Below are 23,602 nucleotides of genomic sequence, written 5' to 3'. Positions count from 1 at the left end.
CATTTCATTATCTTATAACAAAAAAATAAAATAAAAATTAAAAAGATTAAAAAGACATTTACCTTCACAGACCATTTATCTATGGATTTTTTGCTATATAACAAAATATATATATATATTTTAGAAAAATCACCTCATAATTATCACACAAGTACTTGAATAAGTGATTCTCTAAATTTTTAAAAGCCATTTTAAAAAATTTGACAAACACTCCAAGCTTGAAAACACTTGGAAGCTCTTGACATTCTCAACATTTTTTAAATTCACTCTTTTTCGAAGTTGATTATGTACAAATTATAAATGCTTCTTTTTACAAAAATTAGAGGATTGTCAAAAAATCACCTCATAATGCTTTTTTCAAAAATCTAACAAGCATTACTTCCAAACAGCCTTAAATTTCTTTTCAATCGAATTGAAAATGAAATCCATTTACAGAGCAATCAGGCCAAAAGAGCATAAATCACAAACATGCAGCTTAGAAGAATTGTTTGCGGGAAAAGCATCTTTCCAGAAAAACTGGAATGGTATCAAACTGGAAACTTTTATTTTATTCCAGTGTTTTTTTCTTTCCTTTTCTTTTATTTTTTTTTTCCTCCTAATTTTCCATTGAGAGGTCCTGGTTAATCCACAAAATGATTGCCATTGTATGGTTTGGCATGGCATGTGGGTGAGGCTACTCGCATAACGGATGTTGTAGATGAGAATGCAAGCTGGATATCTATATATATCATTGTTGTTGCAACAGCGTTCTGTGTCTTAGGAACCTTAAAACTATGACTAATCGATTGTCATACCTTGGCCTGATTGATGACAATTCGGTTGTGAGGCTTCAGAACGTCCCCAATTGAGGCAGCTTGCCACAACTCACCCATATGCAAACCCTTATCCCTTTGCCTGCTTAGTGACTGTTGGGTTGTGGAAGGGCTTGTAATCAACAGGAGGAGAAAGACAAGGCAGCATTTGTTTAAAAGCCGAGTTGAAAGTATATACCAATGACACCCTGACAAACAGCACCATCCCAATGGGTCCTATATATCTGCATGAGTGAAAGAGCTTTGGTGACCAATCAATGGCTGATAAGCCAACTGCACACGATGCAGTGCAGCTGGTAGAGGCTCCAGATGAGATACAAAAGGGCAGGCATGTTCATTTGTCGGTGCTCTTCCTGTTAGTGTTTAGAAAATGTGGATGAGGGGTTCGTAGTTTAGTACCTCGTTCACTTCTCAAAAGGAGGATGTCACGATCGTGTGCTCAGACCCTACTACAATTGAGAATGTGATCCACTTTTAGTATTTGATAAGCAGCAGATGGTTTGGTTTCAGTGGGAATGGCAGCATTTCCAGAGATCATATTTGTTTCATCCACACAAAATGAGTATTCCTGCACAAAAATTAAATAAATGGTCATGTAAGACAATGAAAACATCATTGAACTTCAAGAAAAAATCTAGCGGAATGAAGTGCTTCCACAGCCATTCAAAGCAGCGGATTCATGAAAGCAACAGAAAAACCCATTCCCACTATAGAGTTGCTGGTATCACAAAAAAAAAAATGATTTAAATTAATTAAAAGATAGTTATTGAAATGTAAATCCGGGAACAACAATCATTATCTACTTATTGGAGTTACAAGGAATGAAGTTAAGAATATATGAATGATACACAAATATTATACAACTATAACTAACTACACTCAATTGCTCTTATCAGCACCCGTACCATTATTCATGATGGATGTAGAACTTCATTTTAAGATCCAAAGGCAAGGATAGGGTACAAAGCAATAGCCCACTGTCATATCCATAAACCTCCCAAATTTGAATCAAACCCATTTCTGGCTTTAATCACATGACGGAGAACCTAAGGAATTGTTGATTGCCATACAGGAAGACAGGTGTTCATTTTTTTTTTTCCTCGGCGCAGAGATTTGCCCTCATCATCATACCCTTTCCGCCTCTATGCCTGTCCCTTTCAATTTCCACTGTTTGGTCTCCCACTCAGGCTAATCCATCTCCATCAGCTCAGTGACATTTGATGACCATGTAGTTCCTATCATCAAAACTTAAGACTGGTATTCAAAGCTGGATATGGTATGCTCTTTTAGGAGGAAACAAGATCCGAAATTATCGTCAGATAAAGCCCAATAAGCTTAGAGCTTTCTCCAGCAACTTCACAAAATCTAATTGACCAGGAAAGGAAAATTTTAGAGTGATGAAAATAAAATGAAGCAAGCATGCATGCTGATCATCAGTACAATTACTTGGTCTTGCTTTCAAACCTTAGAATGGAAACCTTAGTTGAACCAAAAACTCCTTGAACCTATAATGCAATAAGATTGTTATGTTTGTACACAATCACAACATTGAAATGATATAATAAAGGATATAATGTTCAAAACATGGTAAGTTGTCTTCATGTGAAGAAGCTTCTTCCCACCTTAATGATTCATCGGAGACAGTTCTTGACAAAACTATTTTAGAACTGGACATAATCATACAAAGAACAACAAATAGTAGTTGTCGCTATTGTCAAGCTTCTCATTTCTTATCAATTTCATCCTCAATCCTAGGCATCATCGTTTGGCCACTGAATTTCTCTCATATTCAATCAAACTGCTTAAGAAACAGCCAAAGCTTTAGTTAGAACCCTAATCACTCTAGAAACTGGCTTTGGAGATATAAAGTCCATGATGAAATTTAAAGCATTCACATCTATCATTTTTGTAGAAGCTACATTTTTTTTCAATATTCAAAGCTTCCCAAAAAACAATGTTACTTGTGTTGCTTTCCATACATTATCAAACAAACATCAAAGATGTTTGTTATCAGCAAGGATGGCTCTGTTCCCTTTGTCTCTAAGCTCAGAAACCCTTTCCCTTTTCTCTGTTCGCTCTTATTCACAGCGATGCTTGTGGGGTATAATAGATTTTCAAGGCCAACAGCCCAGTGCCTGATGGGCTCTGTGAAAGAATATGTATTGTATGAAAATGGTGGAGCAGAGAACATGAACATGACCGGCTAAGGCTAGTGCTTCTCTTCCTTTAAGCTATTTTAGGCCCCTACTTTTGCTATCAGACTGGAGAAATGCAATAATTCATACAAATGAAGCCAGATGACAGTATGCATTAAGCATTCTCATGTGACAATTTTATTGTCCTACAGCAATATATTCTGGGAAATAAGGGTGTGGGCTCAAGTTAAAAGATTTATATGTGATAACATTGTTGCAATACTAACAACTAACAATTCATATTGTTTATTCACCACAAGCAAGTAAAATAGGTTCTCAAGGACGGACCACAACTTTGCAACTAATTTTACTGCAACTCCAGCACCATGAAACAAAAGACATTACAAATGTTGATATAAAAATTGAAGGCTCGAGTAGCCTATAAAAAAAAAAAGGAAAATTTGAGGCTGGAGTCATACCTGTAGTAGTGTACCAGATCCCTTCACAGATTGACCTGTTCCAAATGCAGGGAACATTAGACATCTACAATAGCAGGAAGTTCAGTGCATCTAATTGCCTCTACAGATTAAAGTTGATTGCAAACAGCAACAAACACAAAGTTCAGAGTCATAGTTAAACATCAAATACAAAGATATTTGTTTGAGACAATCATTGGTATAATAGTATATCAGATAAGGGTCATTTCAGTTAGGAATAACTTACCCAGGAGTGGGCCTACCAAAAAGCATTAAGCGTTCTAACTTTTTTTATCCCAAATAAGAAAAGATTTTCCTCATTGTCAAATTGTCTTTGAACCCATAGAAGCCAACAAAATATTCTCTATGGCCCCACTTGCAATGGTGAGGTATTTCCATCAAATAAATGGTAATGTAGGTAGAATTATTAGAATGAAAAAGGTCCATCAGCTGATGCAAAAAGTGCATGTCCATAAACATGTCAAATTGGCAAGATCAATTACAGACCCACATCAAGGTGCACCTGTCACACATGGTTCATAACTGAACATGTTTACATGCATCCTAAGAAATCTACTGGACATCTGCAAAATACAACATTTGCCATCGTATTCAAGCATTGATAGGTGCAGATTGTGCAGTGATCATGCCAAATCATGTGAAGAAAAAAAGAAGAAAAGAAAGAAAGAAAGAAAGAAACATAAACCTGCAACCAACCTCACACATGCATTAAGTGCATGGATCAGACAGAATCAACAGCTTGTGGGTACTGGAACCCACATACCATTTGGCCACATGATTTGATCTTGAAAAGGAATAGCCAACCAAATCACCAAATCTTGTAACTTTCTGTGTGTTTCTCTTTACCCACCTGTAACTCAGACCCTTGGAAGCTTTCAGCAACAATTCAATATCCTATTCATAAATAGTCATGCGGCTTACTATCAAAAGCTGCTTCTCTCATCCTCTCCTCGCTACTGAAGTGATCAGACATCAAACTCTGAAGAAGGATTTTAAAAATGAAGGTATTCAATCTCTATTGAACTCTTCCATTTTGGAAGAAAATCTCTATTACAAGAGAACCAAAACTACCCTTCATACCATATGGGTTCACCATTGCACTTCTTTGATGCAGTTACTAGGTTGGATGCATCGCAAGTTCCGGCAGAATAGCAGTGAGCCACTCAAAGATTTTGCCATCGGTGAGTCCTGTTCTCTTATCTGCATTTTTCTGCTCATATGTTCCTAAAGACATACATCGTTTCATATATCCATCAAACTGGTTAGTCATTGCATGGCCATCCATGATAATTTAGTGTAAAATGTAGTTGCAGAATGAAACATGATCAATAGGTGACCATATTTCACATGTGTGTAAGCATGTATGCGCATGTGTGTATTAATAGAGTTCCTAGTGTGCTGGCTCATGTAAGCCTGCTGCTAGATGCATAATGGACCATGGGAAACTCGATAAGCTATGAGCTAAGCTTGGGAAGACAAGTGCAATCTAAATTAGACCTAATCTACCTGGTAACAGAATCACTCCAAGAAACACCTGTGTGTGTAATTTGCTAGCCTTTTATGAAGCACTTATCCCTTTTGGGTTTTTTTTCCTCTTTTCCTTTTTTGATAGACAAAGACCTTATATATCAGCAACGTCTAACAAAAGGGTGCATACAACCTTACATAGTATTCACAAAGGGGCCAAAAGGCCATCTAAAGCAAAGGGATACACAAAAAACAGCTCCCTCACCTTACTTAGAGCTCAGTCAATCAATAAAATTCATCATGGACAAAGGCACATCCCCATTGATAAATCCTAACAAACTGCACAGTAGTAGACACTAGGTTAAATTAAACTTTGACCCCTAAAATTACTAAATTACCCATTTATTCTGGAACTTTAAAGTGTGTCCAACTGCTTCCTGAGCTTCAAAGGGATCTTTGAATTTGGCAGAGATAAAAGGTGTTACAAAAATTCCACTTTTACCCGTAATCTTGTAATCATTTCTCCACATGCTACCACTCTAAGAATTCAATGGTGCCTATGTGATTTCACCACTTTAGCACCAAAAAGCATACAGAAACACCATTTAATGATCATATGTATTGAAGGTCATCCATGTTCAATTAGTATAACCTTTTTCATCAAGTTATTATGAAAAATAGAGCAAAAAAAAGAGCATGAAATTCCAATGCTTAAAATTGATAAAATTGAAATCTTTTATGCTATTGTGGCAAGATCACATCAAGCACTTGGATCTTTGTATTAGACTTGTATGATCTTGTCATGGCAGCACCATAAAGAAACGTTTCCATCTAATGGGCCAATTCAATGGATTAAACACAAGGAAACGACTCGTTTCAATGATTTCCTTCTAATTTTGGCTATATTTCCACAAATGGAAAAGGCTGTTTAAGAAAGGAAGTGTATGAGGCTGTGGATGATAAAAAATTAATCCAATAGAGATGGTTTTTTCGTAGTTAGTTGACTAATTAGGACTTATCAAATGGAGGATCCCGCAATATATAGATTTTTTATTCCTGATATATCAAGATCACACAAGTACCTAAACTTCAAAAGGCACACTAGTGTGACCTTACAACATCAATACAAAAAGGCATTGTTGATCCACCATCAAATTGTACTAAATCATCCACCAACAATGGCAAGAATTCTGAGGTAAGAAGACCTGATTATTGGGCATAAACAGACTAAAGAACCGTGATATTAGTATGCTAACATCATCTATTTGCTTGAGACATCCTAGAAAAGAGAGAAAGGATTTTAAAATTTAAAATAAATTAATAATAACCTATATGGCATTCCTGCTGAAATGCCAATGCAAAGTCTTCTCCCCCAGGTAACCCCATTATTAGCCTACTTCCTTCTACATTTTGCTTGTCAAATCAGTCTGTCAATTGTTTTTCAGGACAAAGATCACTGGATGACCAACAATACTACCCAAAGTCAAACTATGGCACCAAGCCCTTAAGGCAACGAGACTACTACCTTCGAAAGTCATTCGCTGGTCTAGAAGCAGCAAGAGAAGAAGAAGAAGATGACTTTGAAGAAGAATCATCAGCAGCAATTTCAGAACTCTTCCATGGCTTTCTAGCAATCGGTACCCTCGGCTCAGACCCAGTCGTCAATGACCCATCTACGCCAACATTTGCCATCTCTGTTGAGAACATTACTGAGAAAGAAACTGAAGTGACAGAGAATGAATTGAAGCTCATTAATGATGAGTTGGAGAAGGTGCTAGGAGCTGAAGCTAAAGAAGATGGTTACTCATCTGGGAGAAATAGTCATGTTAGCACAGGAAGAAGCAGTCATGGTAGCACCATCACACTTAGTGGCAAGCCAATGGAAGGCACAGAGTCCAATGGGAATGGAACAACAGTATGCCCACTCCAGGGCTATCTTTTTGGGTCAGCAATAGAATTGCCAGAAACAACCACAGTGGCGAAAAAGGAACATAGAACATCTCTTGGTGAGCTTTTCCAGAGGAGTAAGGAGGAAAATTCTGGAGCAAAATGTGAGAGGGGGGAGAAGCGAACAGATAAAGAAGCAGATAAATCTGCCGTGCATATCATGAAAAAGATGCTAAAGAAGAAAATGCTCCATGCTTCTTCAAGGAACTCTACTGCAGCTGGGGGAACAGTTGATTCTGCTTCCGCAGAAACGAAGCTACATAAGGTATGTACATGATACTAGCTATTCTATTTGGGACTCACAATACAATGCATCCACTGGTTGTGTTAAACAAGATCATTCCCAAGGGACATGTTCTTTGTTTACAGTGACTACAACATGAGCAACTAATAAGATTGTTTTATAGTCATCTAATTATAAATATAAATATTTAGAGATGGGTTTCTAGTTTCTATACCTACCTTTGGTCCACATATTTGCCTATAATCAAACATACATAATCTCATCTCAAAGTTTCATTATTGTGAACATATTATTTGCATCAATGGTGTTGCAAGTGTTCGCATGAACTTCTCTGGTATTTGATGTTGCAAGTTATGGGTGTTGCACCCAGAACAGTCCAACAGAATGAGTGTGAATACTCCCTTCACCTCATATGCTTACCAGGGGCAACTTAAACCATCAAAACCTGGAGACTCATCCCCATGCTATTCAGGACATGACCCATTAGATGAATCCAAATTAACAGATCTATGGATTGACCATTTAAGAACATTATTTTTTCTTCTTTTTAATCATTTACTTTATTCGGTTGTGGAAGCAGGGAGTTCATATGTTAATACACTATATTTCAGAACTTCTCTACCTCAATGGAAAGTTCTTTACAGAATTTGTGGATCCTCTAGGATGCATGAAATTATCCCAGTTATAGACTTTGGGTTGAGATTCCTAATTCTATGATATGTGGCATGTAGATCCTACATATGTTCCACAGAAAAGTTCATCCAGAAAGCTCAACCGCCACAGAAAAGCCAAACAGGCCCCACAAAAATGAGATCAAGAATGGCATCTTCTATGACGGGGGGTGCAACAATGGAGATCGGATGCTCCCAGACGAAGACATCATGATATTTCCTCAGAGAACCCTTTCGAAGGAGAGTATACGACGTTACAAGAGCCAGTCTAACCCTCCCCAGTTCACACTTTGTGGCAATGATTCAAATGGGAACAGGGAGTACTGGATCAAAACAGATGCAGATTGTAAGTACAAAAACCATGATTCACCACAAAACCTCATACAGGATGCTCCATGACAGAGTGATACTATAAACTGAATGCACAGAACCTAACTTATGGTCCACATAACTGGTGGTGTTTAGAATATCACTTCTTGATCAATAAAGATGAAAAGGCACCGTTTTTTGCTCTAGATTTATAAAGAGGATTTTCCTCTTTGAGGTCCTAGTCTAGTAATCCTTGGTTATGCTTCTAATTAGGACAACAGCGTATATGACAATAGATCACATTGCCCAAGAATAAAGCACTAGTGTGACTTTTCGAAGGACTGTGCTGTGCATCAAACAATTTGAGTGCTCAAGTCTTTCCTCTTTACAATAGCATGATTTTGAATCTAAATTTTTATTAGTTAACTGACCCATCTCTACTATTTGTGTTGTAGATCTGGTGTTGGAGCTCTAAAAGTCAGAAGAAGCAGACAAGTGTAGCATTGCCATCCTCCATCAATAAGAAGCATTGTGGTGTATGTTAAGAATCTCCTTATCGGTGAGTGTCACTAGTAATATGTGAGTGATTATATCATAATGGGCTTGAGAGAAACAAAAGAATAAAAGAGGCATGCCTCTTATCATCTTATTCCTACCTTTGAGTGGTGACCGTAAACTTAATTGTAAACACTGTTCAACTATATTCCAACTAGAGTTTGGAATGTTAAATTACCCTGGATTTGTATAACATGGAAGTCATGCCTTTTCTGTGGCAAATCAACCATTTAAGACAGAATCAGAAGGGTTTAAACAGATCCAGCTCAATCTGCTTCCTAACTTTTTATGATTGTCTTGACTAACAAGAACCAGCTAAGTTACCTCCTTAAAACAGAAGAGGAAGTTGTAGCCTAATCCAATCCAGACTTGCATTCTTCCCGTACCTTTTTTTTCTATACTTAAGTGAAAAGGAATTATTAAGTGTTGCTTTTTTTTTTCTTTTTTTTTTTGTTAAAAATATATATAACTCTATACTATTGAGAATAACATTTTTAATATCCCGCACTAGAATCAGATTCTAATAATTAGTTGCAAAAAATTCAAACCTAACTTCAAAACAATAATTAAGGCTTGAGAAGATTTAGAGGGACTTGTTGTGGGGTGGGGGTTCTTTGGAATATAAGACGCATCTTGTGAGATGGAATATTACTTGTAGAGAGAAACACTGTGGAGGCCTTGGTATTAAAACTTTCAATTCTCAATAAGCCACCTTTAGGAAAGTGGTTGTGGAGGTTTGCATCAGAGAGCGAGCCTCTCTGGAAGAGGGTTAATGTTGGGAAGTATGGGAAAGAGAGGGGTAGGGTTTGTAGGGATGGTTTTGGGTTGGGTTGTGGAAGGTCATCAGAAGGAGCATCTTCAACAAACGAATCTCTTTCAATGTGGGCAATGGCAAAAGGATGAAGTTTCGGAAAGATATCTAATGTGGTGAATCAACTTTTAGAGAATCTTTTCCCTCTTTACATTCCATATCCATGTCAAAGGATGCTTGGGTAGTGCACATGTGGGACCACTAGGATGAGGAAGGGCTTTGGAATCCCCATTTGAATGATTAGGAGTTGGAAAGGATGAGGAATTTCTCTCAAGGCTCCAAGGAAAGGAAATGAGAGGAATGAAGATGATGTAGAATAGATTGACACTAAGATGGGGAAATTTATAGTTAAATCCTTTGACCCATTTTTAGATAGAAAAGAATGGTTGCTTTCCCTACAAAAGCTATTTGGGACTCAATGATCCCAAACAAAGTTGGTTTCTATGGGAAAGGTTCTGACATTGGACTAGTTGAAAAGAAGAGGTTGGTCCCTTGTGAATCGATGATTTCTTTGTATGGAAGATAAAGAGTCAATAGATCACATTCTCCTTCGTTGTGCTCAAGCTCGAGGATTATAAGATTTGATTTTCTCCTTGTTTAGGGTGGCATAGGTGATGCTACTTTTGATAAAAGAGAATCTATTAGGGCAACATGATTCCTTTGTGGGTAAAAAATGGAAGAAAATTTGGAGTGTTATCCCATCATATGTTTTTTGGACATTCTGGAAAGAGAGGATCTAGAGATCTTTTGAAAGCAAAGAAATGTCTAGTCAAACATCAAAATTCTCTTTTCTTTATACTCTTTCGTTATGGGTCAGGATATACATAAATGGAGGCTCCTTCACCATGTTTGATTTTATAGACTAGTTAGGATCTTTGTTAAGGGGAGGTTGCCTTTTGTTGCTCTTTCTTTTTTGTTGCTTTCTTCCCTCCCTTTGTTTATGACCTGTGTACTTTGGTGCAACTTCAGATAGTGTTTTCAATATATTTATTTTACCTACATAACAATAACTGGTGCAATTTTTGTCATAGAATCCTTAAATTTAGTAAAAGGTTCACACTTTAAAGTCAGATTCTAACAAACAGTTGCAAAGAATTCTAAACGCATTAAACATAGCAGATGGAGCTTTTATTTAAACAAATCAAATAAATTAACAGGAAAGTAACCCCGATTTAGTAAAGCAATTCGATATAGAAAGACACAATTAGCCATGCAAAAGAAGGTCACTATGGTTGCCAAGAAAAAGTAGAAAATGACTTCTTCTTTTTTCAATGTAAAAAATATTTGATATATTGATTTTCAATGTGTCGACATGGTGAAACCAAAACTTCACTCAACTGACTTCATGCAATATCTTAATTGTAAAATGATATAAAACATTATAGAACTTCACTCAACTGAATGTAATGCAACTGTGTCAATAGCAAAACAACATAAAACATTATATTCTAAATTCTCTTTTTTTTTCTTTTCCTTTCTTTTTCTTTCCTCAATTCTCTGAATAACCAAACAGAGAGATTAAGAAAAAATAAATAAATAATAGATACCTATCAAAAAACAAAAGGAAAAAAAAAAATAATAGATGGGGAAATCAGGCTTGCCTGGAAAACAATTTAGTTGTGGTCAGTGATCCAAGATTTTGGTGTTGGGCATCCTAGTGTTGTGACCAGCACTTGAAACCAACATGTTCTAGGCCTTCAACACTGGTTTTTGATGACAATGAACAAAATTCTCTCTGATTGAAGTGAAAATGGAGTTTCAGCCACTGGTGCAAAACCCTAGCTCAGTTTGGACCAAATTAATGCTACCAAATTCAATTGTCTGGTCAGCCTGAGATCATCACATGTATGAATTTGCTTAAACTCATTAGTTGAGATGCCCTCTAAATGTTGCTGTCTTTCAAATAGGTTCTCTGAAGTACTTATTCATTGAAATGCATTTATGACATTCAATCATAATTTGAGAGCAAAGACACCATATATTTGATAGTTTAAATACAAGCACCATAATGGAGGGCTGAAAATGGTGCATCATTCACCAATAATCCCGGCAAGAGCATGATCCCTTACTAAAATGATGGAAACGGTTTCTGTCCCGGATGATGATCTCCCTTTCAAATACATCTGAAGCATACTTCATGAAACAATGACAATCATGACAAATTCGAAGATTCTTCATGACCCTAATGGTCCTACTGTCCTTAAAACAAAGGAGGGCAAAGGCAACAGCCAACTTCTCACTATGGTAACCAAGAGTACTCTCCTTCTCCTCTTCTTCGATGTCAAACAATACATTTGATATATCAGGAGTATAACCCACAACTTTCAAACTATCAATCATTGAAACCAAGAACTCCCTAATACTCTCAAACTGGGGATGATTATTATCTCCTGCAACAAACTCATGAATCAAATGGTTCACATTAATCAAACTACAGCCAGGTTTCTTGCTGATTCTCTTCTCTCTCATTGAATTCCTCACCCCAGCCTTCTCAGCCCACCGACCAACTCCACCATACACATTTGATAGAAGCACATAATCACCATCATGGTAAGAATCAAGCTCATTGATCTTCTCCTTCACTTTCTCTGCCAACTCAATATAATTGTGGTTTACACATGCTCCAAGCAGAGTCCTCCAAATGATGGAATTTGGCCTAATTGGCATTCCATCCACAAATTTGCAGGCTTCATTAAGCAAGCCTGCACGGCCAAGGAGATCAACCATACAACCATAATGCTCAGGCAATGGTTCCATGCCATATTCATTCCTAATGCTTTCAAAGACATGCCACCCCTCACTGACAAGACCTCCATGACTGCAAGCCACCAAAACTCCAGTAAAAGTAACATGATCCGGCTGAAAACCATGATTCCTCATCTCATAAAACATCCTTAGCGCCTCTGCACTCCGTCCATGCACCGCAAGCCCATTAATCAATGCAGTCCATGTCAACACATTTCTTTCACCCATTTCATCAAACACCCTCATCGACTCCTCAATGCACCCACATCTAGAAAACATATCAACCAAAGCCGTCCCCAATGAAACTGTAAATTCCAACCCATTTCTGCTAATAAAACCACGAATCCACTTTCCCAATTCCAAGTCCCCCAAGATAGAAATCGCAGATACCACGCTGAGAACGATAACTTCATCGGGTTTCACAGTACCCACAAGCTGCATTCTCTGAAACAACGCTAAAGCCTCATACCCAAAACCATTCTTCGCAAAACAAGCGATCATCGAAGACCAAGAGACCAAGTCTCTTTCGGGCATTTCCTCGAACACCTTCAATGCAAAATCCAAAAACCCACAACATCCATAAAAATGGATCAACCCATTTTGCACATAAACATCAGAATCAAAGCCAAGCTTAAAGAGAAGTGAGTGGAGGTCCAGACCAGTTTGGAGACGGGCGCAAGCCTTGAGAACAAAGGGAAAGGTGAAGTGGTCTGGTGAGACACCGGCCATGGCCATTTTAGAGAAGAGCGAAAGAGAAAAAGAGGGGGAAGAGTCGGCATGAGCTCTAATGATGGTGTTGAAAGCGAAAGTGTCTGGAAAGGCGATGAGGTCGAAGATGGAGCGCGCGTAGGATAAGCTGGCCGGAGCAGAGGCGGCGCACGATAGAAGGAGGCGGCGGAGGGCGAGTGGGTGGTTGTGATGACCGGTTTTGAGAAGACGGGCATGGAGCTTGTATATGTGATTCATGGAACATCATGGCACATAAATTTTTTTTTGTTTTCTCAGCGTCTCTCGAGCTCCCAAACGGTGAGGTATGGTAGGCACAAGTACGATAACGTGACAACATGGACAAAAACAAACGGAGCATTGACACTCGAATCGTGGGACCTGGTTGGTCCCGGGAAACTAGGGGCTATTTGGGAATTCCATTGTTGAAAACATTACCATAGGCTATATAATTTTAGGCAATGCTTAAATTGTTTTTTATTTTTATTTTAAAACAAAAATAAGATGAAAAACAGTCTTTTTTTATTAAAAAAAATTGATTAAAAGAGGTGAAAAAATCTCAAATTTATAAAATTAAATTCTTTTATTTTTTAACTTGAAATTTAACTCAATTTTGACATATATGCCCTTCAACATTTTTATTATTTACATATGTATTTTAAAATAAAAAGTTATATTTTATTGCACAAAAATGAGGATATTTTTATCCAAAATAAATATTTTTTAAGTTTAAAAAATGTGAAGGATTAGTTTTACAAGAAATAACTCTTTTTTTTCTTCTAAAATTTGAGCTCAAAAACTGAAAAAGAAGAATTAAAGGATCAATTTGGTGTTTTCAAAATTTCCTTAAAAGAAAATATTTTCTTAAAAATTGAAAAGAAAAGAGAATAAGACCATATAAAATATTTTGTGAAGCCACTATTATAAAAGAAATATTAATATAAATAAAACATTATCTTATATATTAAAATCAAATATTATCCTAAAAGTATGATATGGAAATTTTATTGATTTATTAGTTTATAAATTAACATATATGAATATAATGTTATATTAAAATAAATTATTTTATTAAAGAAAATAGAAAAAATAGCATTTTTTTGGATTTCCATATTTAGTTCTTTAAATATTTAAGGAAAAAAATAAAATAAAATAAAATAAATAAAATAATAAATAAATTTATAGGTAATAAATTATTTTTATGTGCTTCTTTTCTTGTCTATATCTAAATCAAATGATTAAATTATTGCACTTTTGATTTCTTCTGTCATCTTAAGGAAATTGTTGCACTTCGTGTCACATTCAAAATTCTATGACATTTGTGGAAGAGATAATCAAATTTCAGTAGAATATCTATACCCGCTTTTTTTTTTAGAGAGATAATTGTGTTTTATGTTCAATTGGGCCCAAAAATTAAGGTTTGATCCATATAACTTACATAATTGATGAAAAGGATATAGGATATCAAAATACCAAAATACATGTTTACCTTTCACATAAGCTTTTTTGGTCTTTATTGCACCACTATTCATGCAACCATAATAATTATATTTTAACCATTTGGATTTTTCATTGTTTTTTAAAACCTTTTTTTTATATAAATAATTGAAAATCAACATTATTTTCCATTTTAAATTATAAATAAAGAAAAATTATGTTCAAAAACTATTTTAAAAAATACTTTCTAAAAAAATGGTAATATGATTTATATTTTTTATTTTTTGAAAAAAAACATTTAATTAAAAAATGAAAACTATTTTTAAAAATAAAAATTGAAAACCTTGTTTAGTACTATTTTTAATATGAAAATAAAAAAAAAAAATTAAATTTCATTAATTGATTATCCATTAAATTTTATATGAAAAAATTATATCTTTACTTATAATATGAGTAAAAAAGATTAAATATTTTTTAAAAAAAGAAAAAAAAATAAAACAAAAAGTGAAATGAGTAATACTTAATTGGGAATAGAAAAGAGAAAAAAACAAAAAAAAAATGAAATTTACACTCATATGTCTATGTAGGGGTTAAGAGTATTTTAGGAATTAATGAAGGATAATATCCTTCAACTTAATTTTTATATTTTATTTGAGTTTTGGGTTTAAATGCACATAATATATAGATCTTTGATCAATTTTTGGACTCAACTGGACCAAGACACAATTCTCTTTTTTTTTTTCTTTTTTTTTTTTATCAGTACCCCCTAAATTAAGGACATTATTTTAATATTGTGGATATCTTCATCCTTTGAGTAACACTACAGGCAGTTCAAAAGAGGAGCATTATAAATGCCCTTTCAGACCTCCCAAAAAAATAATAATAATAAATTTCCGTTGAAGCTGCTTTAAATCCTTAAAGAAATTCAGAGGAAATATCAAGCAACAGTCAAAAATTAACATTAGGGAGCTGGGCATCATGCAATAGTTGAAGAAAATCAAATAGGGGTGGTTCATTTATTTTATGAGTTGATAAGAGTTCTTTTACAACAGAATCTCGGGAAACAAACAGAACCACATCCAGAGAGTACAGTGACTCTCAACAGCACAAATTGATTGAAATTACCACCAGTTGTGGAGTACAGTGAGTGCTAATGCCACTAGCATGTACTGTCCATGAAATTTACCAGCAACTCCCCAACCATTCCCCTGTCGGGCATCTTCCCTGCTGCACCATATATCGGAGCAAGTCCTCCATTGATTGGACCTGGGTTTTGTTTTACCTGAATCAGAACATGGAAATGAGCACCATAGCAATGGATATAACACCAGTGATAAAGGAGGAGGAGATCAATCGAGATGGTTTGGTACTTACAGTTTGGACAGATTCCTTCAGATCCTTGAGGAAGTCCTCAAGGATGGTAACATGTTGAAGGGTCAGACAGATGTGAATGCTGATTCATGAAATCATAATTCAAAAGATAATGAGTTTCTTGAGCAAGACCATACTATGTCTTTGGAAAGAACAGAAAAGGAAAAAAGAAAAAAGAAAAAAACATTTGGAAAACGAGGGCGGGCAAGCCATCAATCAGGAGTTTAGAATCATCCAATTAGTTAAAGTTTCAGAGGCCTGATAAGCTTAGAGTAGAGAAACAGGGAGTCCAATGCCGTAATACCCTAAGAAATTCATTGCTTAATATGCCTCAAATATTATAGATAATGTTTGAAACCCCCACCTGTTGGGTCTCTGCAATGCATTCAAATGCCAGCCTTTGGATGACAATATGTCATTGACTTCGAATATGTCTACGACATTAGATCCAAATGCCACAATTGTCATGTCTGGCCTTCCAATGACAAATAACTCGGGAATATCCTTTATTCTGCATGTTAGAAGACCATTAATTAGTGATGTCCCAAATTTGAGAAAAAAACAAATTTTTTTTTCTTTAATAAATAAAATAAACCCACATACCCTCTCTGTAATTTTTTTGATACTTCCATGGTCTCTCTTGTGTTATTCAAATATCCTACAAAATGAAATGGAATAAATAAATAAATAAGTCCACAAGGTGTAGCAATTAAGAGGAACAAACAATTGACAGAACCAAGATTTGGGAATAAAACGTAATTTGGCACCTTCTTGTCCTAAAGAAATCATTGCTGCCCAAGCCCCAGCAATCAAAGCACCAGGCCTGCTTCCAGCTATGGTTGGAGAAACGTAAAGCCCACCCGACCATTCAGTAACTGCACCATAAATATACAACAAAAACAAAAGGATATATGAGGACATAGGCAGCAGAAATTGATTATTCAATTCCATCATTAACATGGAAAGTAAACTTACCAGCAACAAATTGATGCTATTGGAGAGGCGAAGCCAAAAGCCAATACACAGCATATAGATGGTATCCCACCAGTAAAGATGCAATTACAGAAAGGCATATCAGAAAAAAATCAAAGCAAAATAGTATAACCATGCTAGTCGATGTATGAGTCTATGAGAATTCAAGCGACATAGTTTATCTCAAATATGGATGTTAACACTCTGTTCTTATCTATTTACCTGCAATCCAAATTCCAATAATAGAGTAGAAAACCGAGTTCTCAAATGCTACACATCTTGCATACATATAGTTACCCAATAGAACAAGGCAACACGCAACTTAATACAATGTTTTGAAGAACATAATTTGATCATGGAATTGAGACATCATAGTTGAATAGTTGCATAATTATTGTAAAGATGAACATGCATTATGGGCCTCAACTTAATTCATTGTGTCAAGGGACAGAACTTGATCCCATGCTAGAGAAACCACATGGATCATGCAAACTTTTTCAAATTAGATATTTTTAATGATTCCCATGAAATGATAGTGTCCTTGTCTCACAAGCCACAGGCAACCACTAAAAGGTGTTTATAGAAGCATGATTAAAAAAATGTCCTGGGATTTCTTCAAAATAGATGCCAATATCACCATGGAAGATCTTCCTTTGAGATAACCAGAAGAAAAAGAAAATAAAACAACTCAAATGAATCCTACTTCTGACTGAAACAATTATTCAAAACCTGCACACAAATCTGAACAGCAGCCTGGTGGCTGACAGCCCTCACACCTACCAACTATAACAGATTAGATAATACTCGTTTCTAAAAACTGGAGCAAGAAAAGGGGAAACAGAGACTACCTTTCTGATGTCATGATTTCTATATAAAACTACACTTGTTCCTTTGGGAGCCAGCCCATATTTGTGCACATCGACTGATATTGAGGTCACTCCTTCCACAGAAAAATCGAAAGGTGGAATTGGGTACCTGAAAAGAAAAGGTTAGAGATTAACAACCAAATAACTGATTGACTAAACTGAAGAAAACCAGTAATTGCTTTGTAAAGTTGAGACAAGGTTTGAGGAAAACTCAACCTTTTCAGAAAAAACAGACCCCGTAATAAATATGACTTTGTGATCTTAATTTAAATTGATCAGTCAAAGGAAATCCAGACAGCCATACCCAAGTTTACGAGCGAAAGGCAATACAAAGCCTCCAAGACAAAGATCAACATGAAAACAAATTCCAAAACTAGAAGCCAATTCACCAAGCTCCTACAAAAGCAATTGCTGAGTTCTCTAAAATAAATCCAAGAGATTCAGAATAAACAAGTCAATTTCACATACCTCAATAGGGTCGATGATGCCATGTGGGAACCCAGGTGCAGAGCCAACTATCTGCATATCAGAAAAATTTACATAAACTCGTACATATAAATATTCCATTGGGAAAATCATCCCAAACATAACAGAGAAAAACAAAACCATAAAAAAAGAGATAAAGCAAGAGAGGTACACCATTCATTGTCTTATTTTTTTATTTAATTTTTTTTTTTAACTATAAACAATGTTAAAATGCTCCTCCACATATTGTGAAAGAAATCATCACAAAGAAAATAAAATTTACAGAGTAAGGTTTAGATATATATACCAAAATGGTGTTTTTGTTAATATGCCGTCTAATCCCTTTGACATCTGCTTGAAATTCTTTATTTACAGGAACACGCAAAAGTTTGATGTTAAAATATTGTGCCGCCTTGTCATATGCCGAGTGTGCAGATTCAGGTATTATCCTAAGCTTGGAAGAAAATTATTTCCATAAATAATTCTCAGATCAAAAATAGATTAGAAGAAAATAAACATCAAAGACAGGAATGTACATACATTTCTGGCCTTGTGATTCCCCTCTTTGCTTTCATATAGTCACGTGATGTTTTCACAGCTAATAATATACTTTCAGTTCCTCCAGAAGTCATGTTTCCACAAATCTGTCCCCCAGAAGCCTTTTCTTTACTGCCAAGTAATGCAGCCGTCATGGCCACAACTTCCACCTCAAATCGAACTACACTTTGGAATACATCCATATGCAATGGGTTCGTATGTGCAAACCTGAAAATCAATTTAAAGGCATGATGATAGGTGCAAAAATGAAGATAAACTGAAGCTACTAAACTAGTTAAAGACACCATGGTAAAGCTTATTGCAACGGTGAAACCTACCCTGTGAGGATAACCTAGATAGGAAAAGCACCATGAACCATTTTGTTGTAGAAATCATGTTCATAAAGGTATCAAATTCCAACTTTAATTATAAATTGAAATATTTCAGTGTGTCAATTTATACACTATTCTACTAGAATTTTTAACAGGAAGATGTTAAAGTTTCAAAATGGCTGGAAATAAAAGCAAGGAGGAAAAATATTTTTGGAATTTCATGGAATACTGGAAATTGTGTGTGTTAAACATCAGAACTGGTGCTTGTGTACGGTGTTCTTGAAATTTACATATTTAGTCAAAAATACGTCCACTGTTCTCTTGCATCAATCAAGAGAGAACACCTTGTGCTAGTTATGAGAAAATATCCACTATGCCCTTGAGCTAATAAGAGACCACTTCCACATGGACACACACCCAAGAAATAGAGCAATTCAGGATGATTTCTTCTAGACTTCAAAAGTAGGGATGATATGAAGACATAGTAAGAGTACAAAATATGATATTTAAATTGACATACACTGGTATGAGTGGCAGTCGATTAGTAAATGAAATATCAGTGGCAGGACAAAGAAAATTGTGACCTTGTGAACAAGAAAAATATAATTTTTCGAGTCATAAGCAAATGCATTATTATAATTCTCTTTCTGAGTGGTACTCAATTTAATAGGAATTTAGTGTTTCCATGTTTATAAAGCCATCTCAACAGTTGCCAGTATTTGGCTAGAAGCATTTAAGTACAAAAGTAAAAGGTTACTTCTGCACTGGTCACTGGAACCTTTGGTTTTTGCATTACCTAAATCATAGAGTTTTGAGCAAAAATAATGTCTAAAAAAATTCAGAAAGTAAATCTCCTACCAAATTAATTCTCAAACTAGTGCATCTCAATCATCTAGGCATCCATGTGGCCTGAGATTTTTATTTTCTTTTTTCTTTTTTTGCGTCACAAAATGTAGTTAGTAACTATGATTTTGAATTTTTTTTAAACATAAAACTATAGTTAGTGACTACGGTTTTAAATTTATCTTTAAAACCATAGTCACCAACTTTAGTTTTAAGCTTAAATTTAAAGTCGTAGTTGGTAACTACAATTTTGACTATTTTAAAAAAGATTCAAAACTGTAGTTACCAACTACGGTTTTGTGATGTGGATACCAACAAAGTGAATTTTTTTTTTTAAATAAATTATTTTACTCAATACTCCTAAATCATAATCATCAAAGTTTGAATCAACAAATGCAATTTTTATTTAAATTAGGATCTGCTCTGCAGTACAAAATACAAGTCAAAGAAGTGCATATCTCACTGACATGGAATACGCCTCATTTATCAAAGAAAAATGTCCTTCTGATTCACTTCCTCCAATGTAACTGCACAAAACCATTAACTTATCAACATAAAATTTGTACTCAAGCATAACCAAAAATAGAACCAACTGTTCAATGTTTTTCTATGGACACAAACATATAGTTCTTGTTCTGATAATCACAAACATACACTGTACCGGAGCATTTGCCTTGCCAAACCACATCATTTCTTTTCTCTTCTTTCATTTTCTCTATGACTCCTTCTCCCAATCCTGTCCTTGGCAACTCTGTACTCCAACCATCTCTTTTAGATTTACTACCAGATTGCAACTTATCAACAACCTGCACATTCAAGGAATCAACACACCCACAAAAGTAATGGAATTGTTAGTTTCATCAGTAATAAGATTTCAGCAGGAAGGGACCCATACCATGTAGGCATCAGAAGTAGTTTTCTTGCCAACTAGAATTGTTGCTTTCAAGTTCCAAATACTTGGATCCATTAAATGTTTTGGAATATGAGGTTCACAAGAAAAGCCATAGTAAACATCCATATTAGTGGTCCAACGGTCATAGCTCCATTGGAACATCTATAAAGTAATATGCAGTTGTGCCAGTGTTCATTTATTTCAAAAGACACTAAATATATTAACAATGGCCAACATGCTGTAGGTCACTGTGAACATGATTTCAGAGGAATAATACTGCTTTTGCCCAGGACTGATGACCCTGAGACAAATCATGGTTAATGACTAGCATGTAGATCTGAGCAATGTAATAGTTTGATGAGGAGCCTCCTAAAATTGGGTACGGGCTTTCTTGCAGTGAGTGGAACACACCCAACATATCAGGTGTCTGATGAGAACATCTCTTTGATGAAAATTCAATTCAAGTTAATAAATTGAACCTCCCATTGTAGGCCCCCTGAATATCATAGCATCCATAGTTGTTTGCATTCCTCTCAAAAAGTCATCTAAGTTTAGAACATTCCAGGTTCTCCAAAAATGACCCCATTCATGTTTTACTCCAGAGATCATACTAATCTCTCAATATCAGACCATCATCATTGACTAACATGCAATGTAGAACATCTCAGTCTAATTCAATTACCCTGCAGTGCCTACCCAAAAATGACCTTGTACACATCTATTTAGGTGATTATTCTGCATTTTCAAAATCAGACCAACAATTACTATGCAGTGCTGGACGAAAATATATTAAATTCCCCAAAAGCTGCAAGCCTGAACCCATTTATTTACTTGGTATCGTAAGTACTAAGTACAAGACTTTGCTCGATGCCTGGTTCAATAAAAGCATGGGAGAAAAAGGAAGAGGCCACCTATATGGGGCTAACTGCTTGTAAAAGAAAAGACACAACCAACTACCGTCATTAAATCTAGTCGGTCAAAAGCATGTAAATGCATTCACAGCTTACCAATCAAACAAAAAATAACGAATTGCACATGAAAATGGTGAAACATGACAAAGGAACTACTAGAGCCCCACCAAGACTCGCAACTCCAATCGCTTCAAGCCTTCAAAATTCATAAATACAAGGCATTTAATGCCACCTTAACTGTACAGTGACCGCAATTTTATTTTTTATTTTTTTCATTTTCTCAAAGAAAAAAAAAAGGACATCAATTGCTCTCTTTCGATTCGATCTCGAATTATCCTGTTGCCAGAAAACACCTTCTCCGCTTCACGAAGCAAAAACACAAAAACAAAAAACAAGAAAATCAAATCTCTCTGACCTTTTGCTTCTCGGCATCGATGTACCTCTTCACACCAGGAACCAACCTGCTCTTCACAAATCGGCGAATGAAAATCAGATAAAAAACACACTAATTATTTTTTATTTCTAATGAAGAAAAAAAAAAAACCAACAATAGACGAAGATTTACTTGACGGAGGTGATGAGAAACCCTAGAATCGTGGCCTTGAGTCCTTTCTCATTGACGACGCCAACGAAGCATTGAAGTATGCGAGCGATGAGGAGAGCGAGAAGAGGAGCGAGAAGCAGATTCAGAGGCTCGTACTCGGATAAGAATGAGTTCGCAGCAGCTCTCATGTGAGAGAAGAAAGAAGATTCCATTGAAGACGTAGAGAGAGATGCTGAGCTTTGTTCAATGGCGTGAGACGATGCTTCTATTTGTTTTGGCGGGGCTGCGTTCGTTGAGCTGATTGTTTTTGGAATGGTACGATATTTTGGATAAGTTCTATACTTCTATTATCATATTTGTTCACTGTGACAAGAAATGAAATTATCAAGCCATAAAATTTTGATCAGCGACATTTAGACAACTCAATACGGCTTTCTAGTTGTTGGTGATTAATGGTATAAAATAATAAATAAAGCATTTAAAAATTCATCGAAGAAACAAAAATAATAATATTTAATTTATAAAAAAATAATTTATCCATTTTAATTATAAATAAAAATTACAATTTATTTTGTCTTTCATGAGGTCAATATGGTGGAGTATACGCAACGATGTGAGGTGAGATGTACACATCATAGACATAGGATAACAACTTCATTGTTTAGTAAAAAAGGACAAAAAGGTAAATGCGATTATTGTGTGATTGAATATTATATTTAGAATTAAATATAAAAATAGTTATAGTATATTAATATTAAATATAAATTTGTTAAGATTTAGATTAATCATATTAGGAAGTATAAGATTTATGGTTGATCATTCTGTTCAAATACTTTCCAAATGTGTAAAAAAACCCAAATAAACCAACAAAATTCTCCAAATGTCAATCAGAATAAATATTTTTTAATAATTTTAGTTTTCCAAATATAAATTCGAACAATAATTTTTTATTAAAAAAAACTAATAATAAATCAAATTGAACTAAAGTTATGGCCTTATTTGGTCATTGTTTTTTAAAATAATTAAAAAAATAGTTTTTTAAAGTTATTTTTTGATTTTTATATAATAAAAGTTTGTTTAAAAACTTAAAATATTTTTAAAAATAATATTTCATATATAATGTTTTATTTTTAATCTTTTTAGGAGTTTGCGTACTTATTTTTTAAAATAATCATAAAAAATAAGTGAAAACAATATAAAAAACTAAAACATGCTTTATGAAAACACCTTGTTTTCTATTTTTAAAAATAGAAAACAAAAAACAATCTTTTTGTTGTCAAAAATGCTTTATATGTTTTTGTTGTAAAAAAATAGTTTTCATATAAACCTATATACCTCCTATGGTTTTTGGTTTTTTATTTTCATTTTTTAAGTATATATAATTAAGTTATTTTAGTATGGGTGGTATTTGTTGTAACAATAATTAGTCATATGATTTGTGCAAGTCTTCACATATGTTAGGAGAAAAAAAATCTTTATATTCTTTTTTGGGCCGGACCGGTTCATGGTTTGA

At 34.9% G+C, this 23,602-nt stretch overlaps 3 protein-coding genes and 1 long non-coding RNA gene across 10 annotated transcripts; 1 reads left to right on the top strand and 3 right to left on the bottom strand.

Moving 5' to 3' along the window:
* Positions 1–691: 691 nt before the first annotated feature.
* LOC100243839 (uncharacterized) lies at positions 692–4,639 on the bottom strand. 4 transcript variants are annotated; one of them, XR_009465375.1, is made up of 5 exons: positions 4,525–4,639; positions 2,435–4,423; positions 1,718–2,317; positions 1,212–1,380; positions 692–1,036 (listed from the first exon to the last, which is right to left on the bottom strand). It is a non-coding gene; the product is annotated as an uncharacterized LOC100243839 (long non-coding RNA). The 4 variants fall into 4 exon arrangements; XR_002030882.2 differs by having other exon boundaries at positions 1,718–2,610; positions 3,427–4,423; XR_002030880.2 differs by having other exon boundaries at positions 1,718–3,461; positions 4,141–4,423.
* On the top strand, positions 4,368–8,895 carry LOC100266157 (protein LAZY 1). Of its 3 annotated transcripts, XM_010657870.3 has the most exons (5): positions 4,368–4,448; positions 4,559–4,625; positions 6,357–7,123; positions 7,834–8,119; positions 8,538–8,830. In XM_010657870.3, exons 1-5 carry the CDS (start codon positions 4,443–4,445, stop codon positions 8,555–8,557), a joined length of 1,146 nt encoding a protein of 381 aa, XP_010656172.1. In that variant the 5' UTR covers positions 4,368–4,442; the 3' UTR covers positions 8,558–8,830. The 3 variants fall into 3 exon arrangements, with proteins under 3 accessions (XP_010656172.1, XP_019077836.1, XP_059591716.1); XM_019222291.2 differs by lacking the exon at positions 8,538–8,830 and having other exon boundaries at positions 7,834–8,172; XM_059735733.1 differs by lacking the exon at positions 4,368–4,448 and having other exon boundaries at positions 4,553–4,625; positions 8,538–8,895.
* Positions 8,896–11,337: 2,442 nt separating this feature from the next.
* On the bottom strand, positions 11,338–13,249 carry LOC109121405 (pentatricopeptide repeat-containing protein At4g21065). Of its 2 annotated transcripts, XM_010657881.3 has the most exons (2): positions 12,853–13,249; positions 11,338–12,739 (listed from the first exon to the last, which is right to left on the bottom strand). In XM_010657881.3, exons 1-2 carry the CDS (start codon positions 13,135–13,137, stop codon positions 11,483–11,485), a joined length of 1,542 nt encoding a protein of 513 aa, XP_010656183.1. In that variant the 5' UTR covers positions 13,138–13,249; the 3' UTR covers positions 11,338–11,482. The 2 variants fall into 2 exon arrangements, with proteins under 2 accessions (XP_010656183.1, XP_019077830.1); XM_019222285.2 differs by having other exon boundaries at positions 11,338–13,245.
* Positions 13,250–15,343: 2,094 nt separating this feature from the next.
* On the bottom strand, positions 15,344–22,527 carry LOC100259208 (sphingosine-1-phosphate lyase). The gene is made up of 15 exons (XM_002273459.4): positions 22,111–22,527; positions 21,961–22,006; positions 20,397–20,548; positions 20,210–20,269; positions 18,571–18,795; positions 18,338–18,479; positions 18,034–18,084; positions 17,870–17,961; positions 17,548–17,674; positions 16,703–16,718; positions 16,495–16,602; positions 16,331–16,385; positions 16,092–16,238; positions 15,731–15,809; positions 15,344–15,638 (listed from the first exon to the last, which is right to left on the bottom strand). The coding sequence occupies exons 1-15, from the start codon at positions 22,299–22,301 to the stop codon at positions 15,516–15,518; spliced, it is 1,614 nt and encodes a 537-aa protein (XP_002273495.1). The 5' UTR covers positions 22,302–22,527; the 3' UTR covers positions 15,344–15,515.
* Between the last annotated feature and the right edge of the window lie 1,075 nt (positions 22,528–23,602).

Source organism: Vitis vinifera, chromosome 1 (genome assembly GCF_030704535.1).
Source record: "Vitis vinifera cultivar Pinot Noir 40024 chromosome 1, ASM3070453v1".
Lineage (NCBI taxonomy): Eukaryota > Viridiplantae > Streptophyta > Magnoliopsida > Vitales > Vitaceae > Vitis > Vitis vinifera.
Note: the sequence above shows the minus strand (reverse complement) of the source record. Positions and strands in the feature narration are given on the sequence as shown.